This window comes from Phyllostomus hastatus, unplaced genomic scaffold (assembly GCF_019186645.2).
Source record: "Phyllostomus hastatus isolate PE091 unplaced genomic scaffold, TTU_PhHast_1.1 phas_scaffold_755, whole genome shotgun sequence".
Taxonomy (NCBI): Eukaryota; Metazoa; Chordata; class Mammalia; order Chiroptera; family Phyllostomidae; genus Phyllostomus; species Phyllostomus hastatus.
Genome location: NW_025334039.1, coordinates 4426433 through 4442297, shown reverse-complemented (window position 1 = coordinate 4442297; position 15865 = coordinate 4426433). Strand labels below are relative to the sequence as shown.

The 15865-nt window shown below is 37.5% G+C and overlaps 1 protein-coding gene across 2 annotated transcripts in view; it reads left to right on the top strand.

Annotated features, from left to right (window-relative positions):
* Window positions 1–15865, top strand: part of WASHC4 (WASH complex subunit 4) — a 54451-nt gene that overhangs the window by 10752 nt on the left and 27834 nt on the right. Inside the window, exons 8-15 of one of the 2 annotated variants that reach the window (XM_045826513.1) lie at window positions 648–690; window positions 1159–1262; window positions 1808–1928; window positions 3148–3271; window positions 3381–3508; window positions 4599–4759; window positions 9702–9828; window positions 14081–14206. In XM_045826513.1, the coding sequence (XP_045682469.1) occupies window positions 648–690; window positions 1159–1262; window positions 1808–1928; window positions 3148–3271; window positions 3381–3508; window positions 4599–4759; window positions 9702–9828; window positions 14081–14206 (934 nt within the window). Of the gene's footprint in view, window positions 1–647; window positions 691–1146; window positions 1263–1807; window positions 1929–3147; window positions 3272–3380; window positions 3509–4598; window positions 4760–9701; window positions 9829–14080; window positions 14207–15865 lie in introns of both variants that reach the window. The other variant, XM_045826514.1, reaches the window with a different exon arrangement.

The following is a 15865-nucleotide window of genomic DNA, read 5'->3' as shown; positions in this document are numbered from 1 at the left end:
GTCCTTAGTGTGTGGACCCTACCGCCACACCCTGCCCCAGGGAGATGAAATTTATTGGACTGTGCGTTTAATTTTAAAATACTCTGTCTTGTGGAATATATGTGCTTTGATATATAAGTACTATTTTAAATTATTTGCTGTTGAGTAAATTGAATCTCTAGGAGGTAAAATTAAATTGTTTTGGGGGCTTTTGATTTTGGTGTAATCCTAGTTGTATGCACTGTTTTTCAGTAGGGATGACAACTCAGAAATAGTTTGGGTAGGATAACAAAGATTCTCGTTGGGAATTGGGAAATCCTAATCGTTTAGAAAGAAATGAATATCAGTTTTGTTATTTCTCGCCCTCCCTCCCTTCCTCCCTCCCTCCCAAGCTAGATCCCACATATTGTCATATCCCTATCCACGGAGTTGGATAGAGGCAAGGATACTCCAGACTCTCTATGTGTAAGTTAGTTCCCTTCTTGGGAAAGTGCAACATGGTAGTAGTTACTTGGATCTCTTAAATTTTATAGACTAAAGCTGAAATAAAGATAAATGCATATTAAAATCCCAAGAGCTCCTGCTGCTATGTGTTCTCCTTAAAATAAAAGTGAACTATGACAAAAAAGGATATATATTTTTTAACTTGTGTATTTTTTTTATTATAGAGGTGCACCCAAAGTTATAGAGACAACTGGAGTTCATTTTCAGGTAAAAGTAATTTAACTTGCTCTATAAAACTAATTGTTACTTGATTTTACTTGGGAGTTTGTATGACTGGGGAGTGCAACAATTATAGCAGGAGTTTTAAAGGATTGTTTTTTGAATTTGTTCTCTTTCATTTGTGAAGCTGGTGTGACATTACTGACCCACCAGTAGTGTAACTCTTAGTTTTTCGCAGTAGGGGCCCAGTGCAGGTTCTCTGAGTGCTCTCTTTGGAGAGTGAAACAAACCTGCAACATCACAGTTAATGATGAAATACTCACCACAGTGTTTCTCTATTTAAAGCTAATTATTCCATCTGAGGATTAGTAGTTTCATCTGTAGCTTAGTAAACTGATTTACCCACTGCTTTAATTAATTCAGTAATTAGCTAAAATGTGTTTAACTTTAAAAATTTACATGAAGCGTAACTTCTAACTAGTGATTAAATGGTAATCATTAAAGGTTTTTTGACAGACTATGTATGAGCACTTGGGAGAGCTGCTAACAGTTTTGCTTACCCTGGATGAAATTATTGATAATCATATCACATTAAAAGACCACTGGACTATGTATAAAAGGTGAGCCAGTTAAAATATTCTCTTTGTTTTGGTAAAAAGTAAACAAATATAAATAGTGTAAGTCCTTTATAAGACTTGGAAATATGTATTTAGAAAATCTCATGTCAGATGTTTTTATATAGATATAACCATTCTTTAATTTCAGGTGGGTTCATTTGAGAGTATGGTACACTTGTACAAAGCATCCTAACTCTGGACCACCTCAGGACTCAGATTGATTTATTTTTTCCTTGGTTTCTACTCAAAGGACAGTTGTTTTTCCTGAGTTTAATTTTATTTCATTGTATAGTCCAAGACTTTTTTTTAAGTCAACACATTTTATTTTATTCAGTATAGAATTTTACTAAATGTCTGGTATCTAGAGAACAAGTATCTGAATTTAAGATGATATAAAAAGGAATGATGAAAAAATTAAATGTATTGGGGTTTTTTTTTTGGTTCAGATTTTTCAGTGCGTAGAGCCAAACAAGAAATATAAATATGAAATTTTGATTTCTGGGAAAATTTTTAATTAAAAAATTTATGGTCTTATAATTTTCTACAAGGTTACTGAAATCTGTCCATCACAATCCTTCAAAATTTGGAATTCAGGAAGAAAAATTAAAGCCATTTGAAAAGTTCTTGCTGAAGCTAGAAGGGCAGTTACTTGATGGAATGATATTTCAGGTACGAGAGCTGTATCATTGTATAATTAATGGGCTTATGTTCAGAATTATAGTAGGATACTTTTATAGCATACTAGCATACTGTTGAATATGTTTTTCTTTAAAAGTGCTTTGTCTTAAAACATTGTTTAGTCTACTAATATATAATTATTTCAGTATCTAACAGCAAACAGAATTAGTGTACTAGTTGTATTTGGGGGTGAGGATTTTTTTTTAAGTGTATAAAAAAGCAAAGCTCTTTAAGGAATAAGATCTAAGTAGTTGTGTTACTGTGTCTGTTGTTAACCTCTAGATTGGGGTTTGTGAAACTCCCTTTGCAGAGTCTGTTTAATTCTCCCAAGGCTCAGAGAATATGATTTGGATCCTCACGGTCCAGGTAGCTTCTAACCACACGTGGCTATTTAAATCTCAGTTAATTAAAATAAAAAGTTTACTTCCTCTGCCACACTGACAACATTTCAGGTGCTTAATAGCCACATGTAATTTAGTCATCACACTGTACACCTTAAACTTACACGTTTTTTTGTCAATAATATCTCAGTAAGGCTTGGAGAACAAATAGCCAGATATTGTTTGTGGCCAGCCATCACATCACATAACGCAGATGGAGACCATTTCCGTCATCACGGAAAATTCCGTTGAACAGCGGTGCATGGGTAGTATCTACCAGAAGTTGTGTTATATTCTATGTAATACCTGCTTCAGGGTTACCTTTAATTTATATTTTACATGACCACAATTTTAGCAGATTCATCCAAACTCTTGTTTAAAACAATTTAACTTGAATCCATTAGATTTAGAAGGTAATTTTTTTTGTCATTGTTTTTCCAGGAGACATTTCTACACATACTGTAATAAAGTGCTAGGAAAGTAATTGTAAACAGAAAAAATAAATTCTACCTTTAAAAGTACAAAGTAAATAATAAAACATGTTTTCTAGTGCTTCATCAGATAGGTCTTTTATACATCACTGAGTATATCTCTTCATATTAAATTACAAATTTTTGATTTAGTTTTATTTCATATAACTGATACTCAAATATATAAGTATATGTAAATTTTCTACTCAAAAGGATTTAGATAGATCAAGGTAAAAACCTGAACTTCAGTGCTAGTAAAATTGAAGTGATTAATGTAGCTGTTCATCACACACTATATTTAAATTTGTTTAATAGATTGTTATTCAGAGTTAAATTTCTTTTTAAATGTTTCCTTTCTAGGCTTGTATAGAGCAGCAGTTTGATTCTCTTAATGGAGGTGTATCTGTGTCAAAAAATAGCACTTTTGCAGAAGAATTTGCACATAGTATTCGCTCAATTTTTGCAAATGTAGAAGCCAGACTTGGTAATGTATAGTGCATTGTTTGGCTTTTGTTTATAAAGTTTGCATTTCCTTGAAAGTAGAATTTTAAATATACTTGTTCTGTTTTTCTCTCATGTTACCATTTTTTAAGGAGAGCCTTCTGAAATTGACCAGAGAGACAAGTATGTTGGAATTTGTGGTCTCTTTGTACTACACTTTCAAATTTTTCGAACTATTGATAAAAAGTTTTATAAGTCTTTATTGGACATTTGTAAGAAGGTAAGAACTTGCAATTTTTATTTTTTCAATTTGAGTAGATGACAAAGATTTTGGATAAAAGTGAATATGTTAAAATGTATTCTATTTCTGCTTACAAAAAATGATTTTTGTAATAATTACAAAAATATAGTCATTAAAGAAGCTCCTAGCATTCTATAAATAAATAATATAGTACATGAAAATACTTTATAATTCTACATAATGTAAATATGTATTAGTGGTGGTTTTCCAGATTTTTTTTCCTATACATTAACTTTCTATTACTACTTTTTTCTCTTCTTTCTCTTCCTCCTGTTGCCACTTACTCTCATTATTGAAGTAGAAAAAAATTTAAAAAAATTTTTTTACATTTTTCCTGTTTCCATGATGTGGCACTTGATTTACAAATTGTAAATTTAGCCCTGGCTAACATAGCTGAGTTGGTAGGAGCATCATCCCATAACCGAAGGGCTGTGGGTTCAGTTCCTGGTCAGGCACATAATCTAGGTTTGCTGGTCTCATCCCTGGTCCAGGTGTGTGTGATCGCAGGTCCGGGCAAGTGCGGGAGGCAGCCGGTCGATGTTTCTCTCACGCATTGATGGTTCCCTCGCTGTCCCTTCCTTTCTCTCTAAAAGCAATTAAAAAAAAAGTCCTTGGATAAGGATTTTAAAAAACTCAAATTTTAGTTTATATGAAGAATCAAGTGATATGTGACCATGAGAACCCAGCCATCTTGGGTATTTATTTTTTTATTTTTTCTGAATGCTAATATAGAGTGAAAGTGAAGGTCATGGGGATTTCCATTTGATTCTTTTGCATGTATTTGTTCTCATGGACCTTAAAACCCATGGGAGAGGGTGCATGTGTGCACATGTGCCGTGTTAATACTTGGGCAGGATGAAATTACTGTCATGCTCTGTACCCCCCGACACCGGAATGCCTTAACTGTGCCACAGTAAGATAATTTGTCTCATAATATATAAATGAGTACTTTTTCATGATCAATTTTCTTGAAATAAATTGTCTTCCATTATGTATTGTAGAACTATTAAACAACTTATTGTTTAGCCTTCATTTAATGATTTGTTTCCTCTTATGGTTACTGTTTCAGGTACCAGCCATCACTCTAACTGCTAATATCATTTGGTTTCCTGATAATTTTTTGATCCAGAAAATACCAGCAGCTGCCAAACTTCTAGACAAAAAAAGTCTTCAAGCCATTAAAATACACAGAGACACTTTCCTACAGCAGAAAGCTCAATCACTGACCAAGTAGGTTTGAGAAGTACCTATAATGAAAATATTTAGATATTTTATATTTTCAAAGCTTAAGCATTTGAATTATAAAATCAAACATACTTACTCATTACCAGGGAAAAGGTTGGGCATTCTCTAGGAAATTTATTTTCTAGGAGTTTTCTTTGTTTTGTTTTTAAGCTTACACTCCATTTAAGATTTAGGCAAATTATACTTTTTGGAGATGTGTGTGTATTTATGTACATATATACATGTATGCACACATGTACATGTATATGCACACATGTGCACACATAATTTTATCAGATGCATTAAGAAGTTTTTGTTTAAACTGAAGTCTATGGTAGATGTCATTAAAACATTTTGTGTCCATGGTTCAATGTTGACTTTTGGAGGTGTTGACTTTAATTTTGCACTTCTTTATTTTTAGGAAATTAATGTAGACACATATTTAAAAAGTTAAAAACTAAAGGTTTAAAGGGAAAAATAATTTCCACCTATACCTTAGTCTTTCTTAAAAGAATGCTTTTAGTTTCTTCTAATACTGACCTCTGATTTTTTAACTCTTATTTTGTAAAATTTCAAATGTACACAAAATAGAGAAAATGTTATAAAGAGCTCCAATGTTCCCATCACCTAGCATCGACAATTAAATGTACTGCACATCTTTACTTGAGTGCAGTGATGAAATCATGGGTTGACCTGGGTGAAGGTTGTAAGTGACACAGGACTCGGTCCCTTACCCTGTGCCAGACACAGTTTCTCTCTGTGACACACTGAAAGGGTAGTAGGCGTGCTTACCCACCTTCTGTTGGTCTTGACTGTCGAGGGGAAATGGGGCCACTGCTACACGATGGGGGAAGGATTTCGTCAAATACAGGAGATCCCCTAAGCAGGGTGTCCAACCCGTGGCTTGTGGGCCGCATGTGGCCCGGGATGGCTATGAATGTGGCCCAACACAAAATCGTGAATTTACTTAAAATGCTTTTTTTGCTCATCACTTTTCATTAGTGTGTGTTTATTTAATGTGTCGCCCAAGACAACTCTTCTTCCAGTGTGGCATGGGGATGCCAAAATGTCGGACACCCCTGCCTAAAGCTTTATTCTCCCGTAATCTGTGACTAAAGCCAGTGGAAGATGGTAGCTCAGTTCAGGCAGGACTACTTACGGCAGGGGGTTCAGAGCCCCCTAATACACTCTGGAGCAGGGTTGAGAGGAGATAAAGGGCGTAAATTTGGATTTAGGTTAAAGGGATGAATTCAGTAAGATGGGGAGACTGGGATCAGGGTTAATAGCAGTAATTTAAAAAAGATGTGGATATTTTAGTTATCAGAAGCTTACTATTCTTTAACAGTGTGGTACAGTTGCTAAAAATGCCAGTACATACTTAGATTGCATTAACAACTATATCCAGCTTATGGAAACTAGTGGTTATAGTAGCTGGACCACAGGAGTTGGTAGTTTCATTGAATTCTTACTGGTCAGATCATAGTTGGTGTTTGGTGGTACCACGTTTTATTGTACAATAAGAAGGTCACAAACTGTAGCATCCCTAGGTGAAGCTGAAGAGGATGTCTGAAGATCTGAGAACCATACCCCTTAAACACTCATTGAAGAGTCTGTATAGTTTGGTCTTTAAAAGAGAAATCTGGGGAAGACGTGGTGGGTGTGTAAGTATTTGAGGGGCATTCAGGTTAAGGAGGGAACAGATTTGATCTCTGTAGCTTTAAAATGTTGTACTAGAACTAAAAGATGAAAATGACCGATAATAATTGCTAACATGATTGAGCTCTTAACTATTTAGTAGGCATTATGCTAATAAAGGTTTTAAATGCAGTGCCTTATGTAAAACCCGTAACAGTCTTATGTGGGAAATAAACACTATAACTAATATCTGTTCTTTACTTTTGATAAGCCAGCAACTATTCCAGGAATTTCACGTATATCATCTTCTTTAGTCATCAGAAAATGATATGAGGTAGATATGGTTGTTACTGCCATTTTATAGATGAGAAAGCTGAAGTACAGAAAGAGTAAACTTACCAAATTTAACCAACAAGTAGATGGCAGAGCCTGGCAGTCCAGCTCTAGAGCATAAGCTATAAACTTCTCAACAGCACTGTTTTTGTCCCTTTTATGATAGAAAAACGAGGCTTAGAGAAACGGGTTTTGCCAGGTCACACAGCCAGGTACGTAGAGGGCGTGCAGACCCGTGCCAGTCCTCCTCCCCAGCCTCCAGCAGCCTGGTGCAGGCTGCTCGGAGCGGCAGGTGCTGTGCGCTCTCACCAGACCTACGTGGGCAGAATGTAGATGACCATCCGTCCAGGGTGCCGTGCGAAGTGAGCCTTGTCGGGTGGAAGGTTGAATAAGTTGACTTTCAGAGAGATCCCACCGATAAAATTTTATGTTTCTGAATTTTGATTCCGAAGATATGCAGTCACCATGGAGCTGCACAGATTTTCAGTGTCCTTGCACTTCTGCTGTGCAGGGAAACTCCACTGTAGTGAAACCCAGGAGAGGGGGGATGTGATGAGCATGAGCTTGTCTAACATTTTAGAAAAAATCGAGGGTGGGCTCAGAGCTGCCCCAGTCATGCTCCAGAGTGCATCATGTAAGTGAGGAAGAAGCAGTGGGGACAGGTTCCCTGCCCCACACTGTACACCAGACCCCAGCTGGCCAGGTGCGCTGGCCATCTCTTGACTGGGGTCCAGGGTTTGTAGGGTGCTGCATTTCGCTTTTCACTCACAACCATTCTGACAGTGGGAAACTGATGTTAGAGGATAGAGGTGTGAACCTTCATTTCAAACCCCCAGGTGACTTACAGGTGTTGACACACCATTTAGTGGTTTATGTTGGGGCGGGAGATTTATTTTTTTCCTGTTTGTATTTTGTAATGAAGCTGACAGTCTGACATGGGCCATCTTTGTACTCCTTTTGTCGGTTAACCTGCCTTTTAAAACTTGAAGCAGTTTTATTTGTATATATTTACAGGAAACAAGATCATCTGGAGGCTGCATAGGGGTGGTGGTCGGAGTGACAGACAGACTCTGCCTTAGCCAGCATGCTATGGTCCAAAGCCGAGCGAATACTCTCGACTGTGTGTTAACCTTCTTTATAATGTTACCGGCATGAGTGCTGCTAGGGAAGGCCCCACAGTCCAGGCCCTTCCTTGTGTCCTTGCTCACCACCTTTCTGTCCTCCCCTGCACGTTGTAACCCTGCTGGGTCCTGATCACAGTGTCCCCCTCAGGAGTGGAGGCATTGCCCCAGTGCTCTTTCTCTCTGTCCCAGACTTTTCAATCAAATTATCCACAAGTCAGATAATACACCTGAGCACCGTTGGAGGCGAAGCCAGAAATACAATACTGGTGTCTTTTGTCTGATGGAATTCTGGCTCAGCAGAAACCATTTTTCTCAGAGGGTAGGGTTTCACCTCCTTAAAACACATCTATTATAAATTTTGGGGTAATCCTTTAGACTGAGTTCTTGAGATGATCAGATTGCTTGGCAGTATGGCTAGCCAAGAACCTCTGTGGGATTTTACTCTTAATTAAGTGGGTCTCTTCAGTCTCTCACCCTGATGTACTTACTGTCCTGCAGCTGTTTCTCATCAGCAGTAATGGGTCATTTCTCTACCTGCTCGTAGCTGTAGATAGTTTTTAGGGAGAGTTGGTAAAGTCAGGTCCCACAAAGGAGAATTGTCCATTTTTTGCACACTCAACTTTTTTAAAAAAGTCTAGTTTAAACAGCATGTGGGCTAAAAGTTCTTGTGGTGAGTGATTTGAGATGCATCGGTAGAATGCTTTCGTGTTTGAATTCCACATGCATATAATTATATTAAGTCTTTCCAGAGTGGGAAAGCTTCCTAGATTGGGGGTTTAATCTTGACTTGCTGACTGACTTATTAGTGACATGAAATTCAGCACATATAACTTCCGTGTGTCAGTGTACTCTGAAATGGAGATCATAATACCCACCTCATAAAGGTAATGTGAGGATTGAACTAGTTAATTTGTGTCAAGTGCTCAGAACAGAGGCTGGCATGGGTGAGCATTCAGTGAAGACCGACTTTTCAAGTTCTGCCCACTTCCACTTTCCCGCTCTGGCTCGAGCTGTCATCCCCTTTCTTCCGCACTCTCACAGCAGCGTCCCAAGTGGTTTTCCTTTTACCATTCTCCCCTTTATAGTTTACTCCAGCGTATCAGCCGCAGTGTCCTGGTCCTCTGCAGTGTTAGATCCAGTCGCCCTGCTCACGTCCTCTAGTGAGTCTCCCCTGAAGTCCCCTCCGCAAGGCGCTCCCCACGCTCCACTTTTCCTCTCTCCCAGCCCCCATCCTTGCGCCTCCCTGAGCTGCTTTTCCTCCCTTTTCTCCCTGCGGTTTGGGCTCCACTCACTTGTTTGGTATTAGTTGAACGCGCCAGACATACGTTCTGTTTTAACATGTTTTACGTTTGCTGCTTCACCCGAATTTTCTTCTCTTACACATGTGTATGGATTACCCATTCATCTTTAAATCTTGCTCAGAATCACGTTTTCAAATGAGCCCACTTTGATCACTGGGGTTTAAAATTGTACCAACCGTCCGGTCCCTATCCCTTTTTCCTGCTGTGCTTTTCTTTATGCCCCATATCATTTGACATCTTAGAAAGTTTAGTTATTGATTTCTTATACAGCTCCCCTTTCCAGAATGTAAGCTTCATGGGGGTGGAGATCTTTGTCTGGTTTTCTTTACTGCTGATTTTTGTTCTCAGTGCTGAGAAACCATGCTTTCCTTATATAGGCATTCAGTAAGTATTTGTTGAATGAATACATTACATATGTATGTATGATATCTGTATTTTCCATGCCAGTAAGATGAAGTGGCTGCCGCAAGGAAATATTTTATCCCAACCAATATGAAGGAATGAAAATACGTTTTATTTTCTGTGCTTAGTAACCCCAGTATTTTCCTTTGTTAGAGATGTACAGTCTTACTACGTCTTTGTGAGCTCGTGGATGATGAAAATGGAATCTATTTTATCTAAGGAGCAGAGAATGGATAAATTTGCTGAAGACCTCACCAATAGATGCAGTGTTTTTATACAGGTAGTTGCATCCTCTTAGAATATTTTGAGTGTCATTTCTTTGTTAATCTAATGCACAGAGGTACACTTCAAAAAAAACTGGAAATTATAGGATATGTTTTTGCCTATAAAATTGAAATTGATTAGGTTACATTTGGATCTGTATAACATTTATTATTTGTGATTGATTAATTTAGATCTTCTAATATATGCATTCAAATCCCTACATTCTCCTCAAAGCATGACTGTTTTTGCTGTATGCCATATGTTTTGATATGTTGCATTTCCATTATCTTTTATTTAGTTGAAAATATTTTAAAATTTTTATTGTGATTTCTTTGATCTGTGGCTTATTTGGAAAGAGATTTGTTATTTTCTAAGTATGAGGATTTCCTTGTTATCTTCTTCTTCTTGATTTGAGCAATAATTTCAGTATTTTGAAATTTGTTGAGATTTGCATGATGGCTCAGCCTATGATAGCTTTGGTAAACATTTCATGGGCACTTGAAAAGAATGTGTAATTTGTAGTCGTTGGTTGTAGTGTTCTGTAGGTGTTAAGTAGGTTGTGTTTCTAAATGATTTTGTCTGCACAGTGCACCAGTTACTGAGAGAATTGCGTTCGATTCCCTCACTGATACTATGGGTTTGTTCCTTTATCCTTGTAGCTCTGTGAGTTTTGTTTTATGGATATTGGTAGCAAGTGCATAACATTAAGAATTGTTTTATCTTCCTAGTGAATTGAATTATGAAATATCCCTTTTTTCTTTCGTTGTAGATCTGTTTTGTATGGTGATAACATAGCTATTTTAGTTTTCTAGTTAAGGTTTACATTGTATATCTTTTTTGATCTTTTTACTTACAACCTGTTTGGCTCCTGAAATTTAATGTGTGTATTTTATAAGCAGCATGTGTTTCCCCCCAACCTGATGATCTTAATTTTTTCATTAAACTCTTTTCTATGTATGTTATTACCATTGTATTTGGATTTAAAACTACCACCTTACTAGTTGCCTCACTTGTTCTAGGTTGCTTTTATTCTCTTTTTTCTGTCATTTGAATGTGAATACTGTTTTTTTTTTTTTAGTGGTTACTGTAGAGATTTTAAGCTGCATGATTTACTCATTCAGCTCCAGTGTACATCAGTTTTATCACTTTCCAGACAGTGTAAGGAACTTAAATCGCTTTAGTTCTCTTTGTCCCCCTCTCCGTGCTGCAGCTGTGTATTTTGTTTATATGTTTTAAACATCACAAGGTATTGCTGCTGCTGCTGCTGTTTTTATAGTCAGTGTTCATTTAGATTTACCCACATTTTTACTCACTGCATTGCTTTTCTTCCTTCCTGCATCTCTTCATCCTTCTATTTATGGACTGCCTGTTAGTATTTCATTTAAAATGACTTTATTGATGAATTATCACAGTTTTTTTTTGTCTGAATGTGTCTTTATTTTAACTTCATTTTTTTGCTTTAATCTTTATTGCATTTTCCCCATTACCCTTCATTCCCCTTATACCAGCCTCCCCCCAGCAGTCACCACACCATGTCCATGAGTCCTTTTCTCCTTTCCGCTCAATCCCTCCTTAACCCCCTCCCCTCCAGCTGTCATCCTGCTCTCCACCTGTGCGTCTCTCCCCATTTTCCTTGTTAGTTCAGTTTGTTCATTTGATTCCACATATAAGTGAAATCATGTGGTATTTGTCTTTCTCTCACTGGCTTATTTCACTTGGCATAATGTTAACTTTATTCTCGAAGGTCATTTTGCTATCCACAGAATTCTAGTTTGGTAGGATTCCTCCCCCACCATCCCCCAGCTTCTAAAGCCTCCATTTTATTGCCTTCTGCCTTCCTCTGTTTTTGTCGAGAAGTCCGCTGTCATTTCTGTTGCTTTTTCACCGTGGTCTTTCCTTAACCAGTTATCAGATTAGCTTTTGGTTTTTAGCAATATTACTTTGATGCACCCAGGTATAATTTTCTTTGTGTTTGTGCTGCTTACGATTTGCAGAGCTTGTGGAAAATTCTCAGCCATTAATTCTTCAAGTACTGTTCTGTTCTTTTTCTAATTTTTTTCCATGTTAATTTTATTTTACTTTTCTTTCTTTACTTATTTCTTCCTTTTAGTAGTTTCCAGTTCTCTTCTGAAGTAGCTTTGTTTTATTTCCTTCAACATATTTGGCATAATTATTTGAAGCTCTTGTCTAATAATTTCATTATCTGGATATTTCTATTAGCTACTGTTTACCTTGTTTTTGGATATACCATCTTTTTGTATGGCTGGTTATTTTCTGTAGTGTGACACATTATGTATGAAAAATTGTGGATATAATTTGAGGATCTGGATACTGTTTTTATTCTTGCAGAGAGTTTTTGTCTTTCTCCTGGTACATACCTGGTCTTGGGCAGCTTGTAACACAGGTTATCTCAACCTAGTGGTACATGGAGATGACCAAAGTGGGACCTAAGTCCCCTGGTGGCTGGTTTTTCCTAGTTCACCCCTGCTTTTTAGGGGGCAGTTTTTTAGGATCCCAAGCCAGAGCCTGGTGTTTACCTGGATGCCCATTTTCTCCTTGTGGGCCATGAACTCTTACTTTTATTCCCCTTCCCTTCGAATGAGGGGTTGAGAGATAAGCCTGTGTTCTGCCTTTACCTTCCCCTTGTGGGAGGGAAGGCAGCCTCATGTCAGGCTCACTCTTCCCGGTTTCCATCCTCTCCCAGAGCTTGGCCGTAAGGAACATAAATTTCCCTATTTTCTTCACAGTTTTAATGCCTTCCAAGAGATTTTCAAAAATGTTTTACCCAGATTTTCTAGTTGTTGTCAGTGAAAAGGTTAGTCCAAATTATTTATTCTGCTGTTAACAGAAACAGACTCCAGGTGCCCCCTCCCCCAAATTTAGATTTTTAAAATATTGTACATCCTTCATGTATATCCATCATAAATTATTGACCACAATCTAGGAATGGTGTGATATCAGCCCATGAGTTCTGTATCTTTTTCCCCCCAAAAGAGATCCTCCACTTTCTGCCTGCCTTTGAGTTACACTTCTGCTATTCCTTGTTTCTGCTTTTTAACCTTTCCCGGTGCTGCCCTGCACTAGGGCAGAGTCTGGCGTCACAGTCCTGTAGCTGACTGTGCAGGCTCTTTCCTGCATGAATACCCCAAGCTTTGGTCTTACTGCCCACTTTCATAGGTTGCTGCCCTCTCATTTCTCAATTCTCTTAATTTAGCACATCTCGTTACCACAGAGCTGTTACAGGTTCAGGGAAATTCCCACCCCGCACCGAGTGGCACTCCTTTAGTGAGCTGCTGCTGTCACTGGTGGGAGAGGGCTGGGTCTCGCGCACGTGGTGGGGCAGGAGCCAGAGGCTGAGGGTAACTCGCGTGTAGCTTCTGCCCCAGCCCCTTGGATATGTCCACAGCAGTCTAGTCTAGCTTTACTCACAACCTGCGAGGGTATCCATCTTGGTCCTTTACAGACTCAGCAAGTCTCCCTCCTTGTCTTTGTGTTTCTGTACCCTCTTTCAGTCTAAATTAAAAAAATATTTGAGGGAGAGTGTTATTTGTCCTGTTTTCCTATTCCCTAATGTTTCCCTGGGTTTATAAGCACTATTTTTTTTTAAACTTCGTAAGACCTGTGTTTTTCCTTCATGAATAGAAGGGTGGGAGAAAATCTGTTCTCACTGGGCTGGAAGGAGAGAAAGTCTGATTAGCGCCAGAGTGGGCAGGGAACATGGTAGCCGGTGGATGCGTATTGGCCTCGGTGAAAGCGAAGGGGGGGTTGGCTTGGAACTGAGAGTACATTTGTGTTTGGGTATTGGCCAGACAGCAGCTCTCTCCATCCTCCCTTTTGAATTCCTAGCTTCTTACAGTCCTCAGTTCTTAAGCCGTAGACACATAGGAGTCTTTAACTTCTGCCTATCTTCGTGCTTGGCAGGTAAGATACAAATGAATAGGTATCTTCCTGACACCCAAATAATTTTTCTGAAGTGTTTTTTTTAAATGTAAGGATTATTTAATGTGATTATAAACAATAATTTCAGCAGTGCTAAACTTCTGGAATGTGCTAGATTAAAAAACTTCTAAGGGCTGCTTTGAAACGTATCCACAATGTACATAACATTGTGTGAGGAAGAGCATTTCAGTATTGTGAGAGATGACTTTAGAATGAACTCTAGAAACGCTAGTTATTGGTGAGTTGTGGAATAATTATTGCACAGAGATTGAAATTGTGAAGAAATGAAATATTTTCTCGTGATTTTAATCATTATTTTATTTTTCTAGGGCTTCTTATATGCGTATAGTATTAGTACCATTATTAAAACCACAATGAATCTTTACATGTCCATGCAAAAGCCAATGACCAAAACCTCAGTTAAGGCATTATGCAGGCTTGTTGAACTTCTCAAGGTAGGTTTTAGATTATTTTACCTTGCCATTATAATTTAGAAATGACCTGGGCTTAAATTAGGATGATCTTTTAAGGTTTGACTTTCTGATTATATGAGAATAAAAAGTTATGGGAAAATGTACTTATCTTTAAGTGGGACAGAGGAACAAGGCATTGAAAGAAATTTATGTTAACATTCTGTGAATGGCTAATATGTTTAAACTGTATTAAAAGTTAACATGTAGTGAGACATAAAAGAAGGAACATGAAAAGTTTAGCCTAAGTATTAGTAAAGATTTACTCATGGAAGTTTTAGACACATTGTATGAGTTAAAAAAATTATACCCTTGTACCACTGGCTATTATTTTGTGGTTTTCAAATACATATGACGATAGTCAACATGAAGCCATATATATTTATATTTTGTAACTTAGAGAAAGTGCTGTAATCTTGTGATATGAATAAGTTAGTTGTAGGAGTGGTCAAATAAATTAAGAACCAGAGTGTACTTCAGGAAATATGATATAATATTTCTTCACATATTCTATATAAATAAACAAAAAAAGCCCCTCTAAGTAGGAGAGCCTTTTAACTTTTTTTAAAAATTGAAATTAAGGCCCTGGCTGGTGTGGCTCAGTGGGTTGAGTACTGCACTGAACCAAAAGGTTGCTGGTTTGATTCCTGGTCAGAGCACAGGCCTGGGTTGCAGTCTGCTTCCTCATTGGGGTCCTGTGGGAGGCAACTGATCACTGTTTCTCTCCCTCCCTTCCCCTTCTCTCTAAATAAAAATAAAATCTTTAAAAAAAATAGAAATTAAGATTCGCTAGCAAATTTCTGCTGATAGCTTTTAGATTTGCTTAGGAAATAGATTTTTTTTCAGATGTGCCTTTAGCTTTTTAGTCTTTTCTTTAATATGTATTATCAGCTCTTTTATTTTTAAGAAATATAAATACAAAAGTACATATATATATATGTATGTATGTGTGTATAGGTACATACATATCAAATATATCAGATTAATTTAAAAAGATAATAAACACTCAAAAACCCACTGTCCCAATTAAGAAATAGAAGAATGTTACCTATATTGTCAAAGCCCCCCGTCTCATCCCCCCAATCGCATCTTTTCCTGCCCCCTCAGGAAACTATTATCCTGCATTTTATGCTTATCATTCCCTTGTTTTTCTTTTTAGCATATCACATGAGTTTGAGTCTATAAACCATTCATCATTTATATATGTTTTTGAACTCTATACTAATAGAGTAATACTTCATGTGTTCTTTCACTTATTCAGAATTTCTGTGTTTGAATTTATCTATGTTGGGATGAATAGCCGTAGTTCCTTATTTTTTGTAGCTGTGTGGCTTTCCTGGTGGTGAATTTTGGGGTTTCCAGTTTTTGCTGTTATAAACAGTGTTGCCTCTCGGCGTGCTAGTGCCAGAGTTTCCCTGAGGTGTTGTGTTCGAGTGGGGTGCTCTTGTGCACATGTTCAGCTTTCCAAGATGATGCCAGATTGTTTCCCAGAGTAGTTGCATCAGCTTACATACCTCCTACAATATAATCGACTTCCCATTGTTCCCCAGCTGGCCAATATTGGTATTATTAGGCAAATTAGTGGGTATAAACGATTTTGATTGTGGTTTTTAATGTTCATTTTTCTTATTATTAATGGTAGTA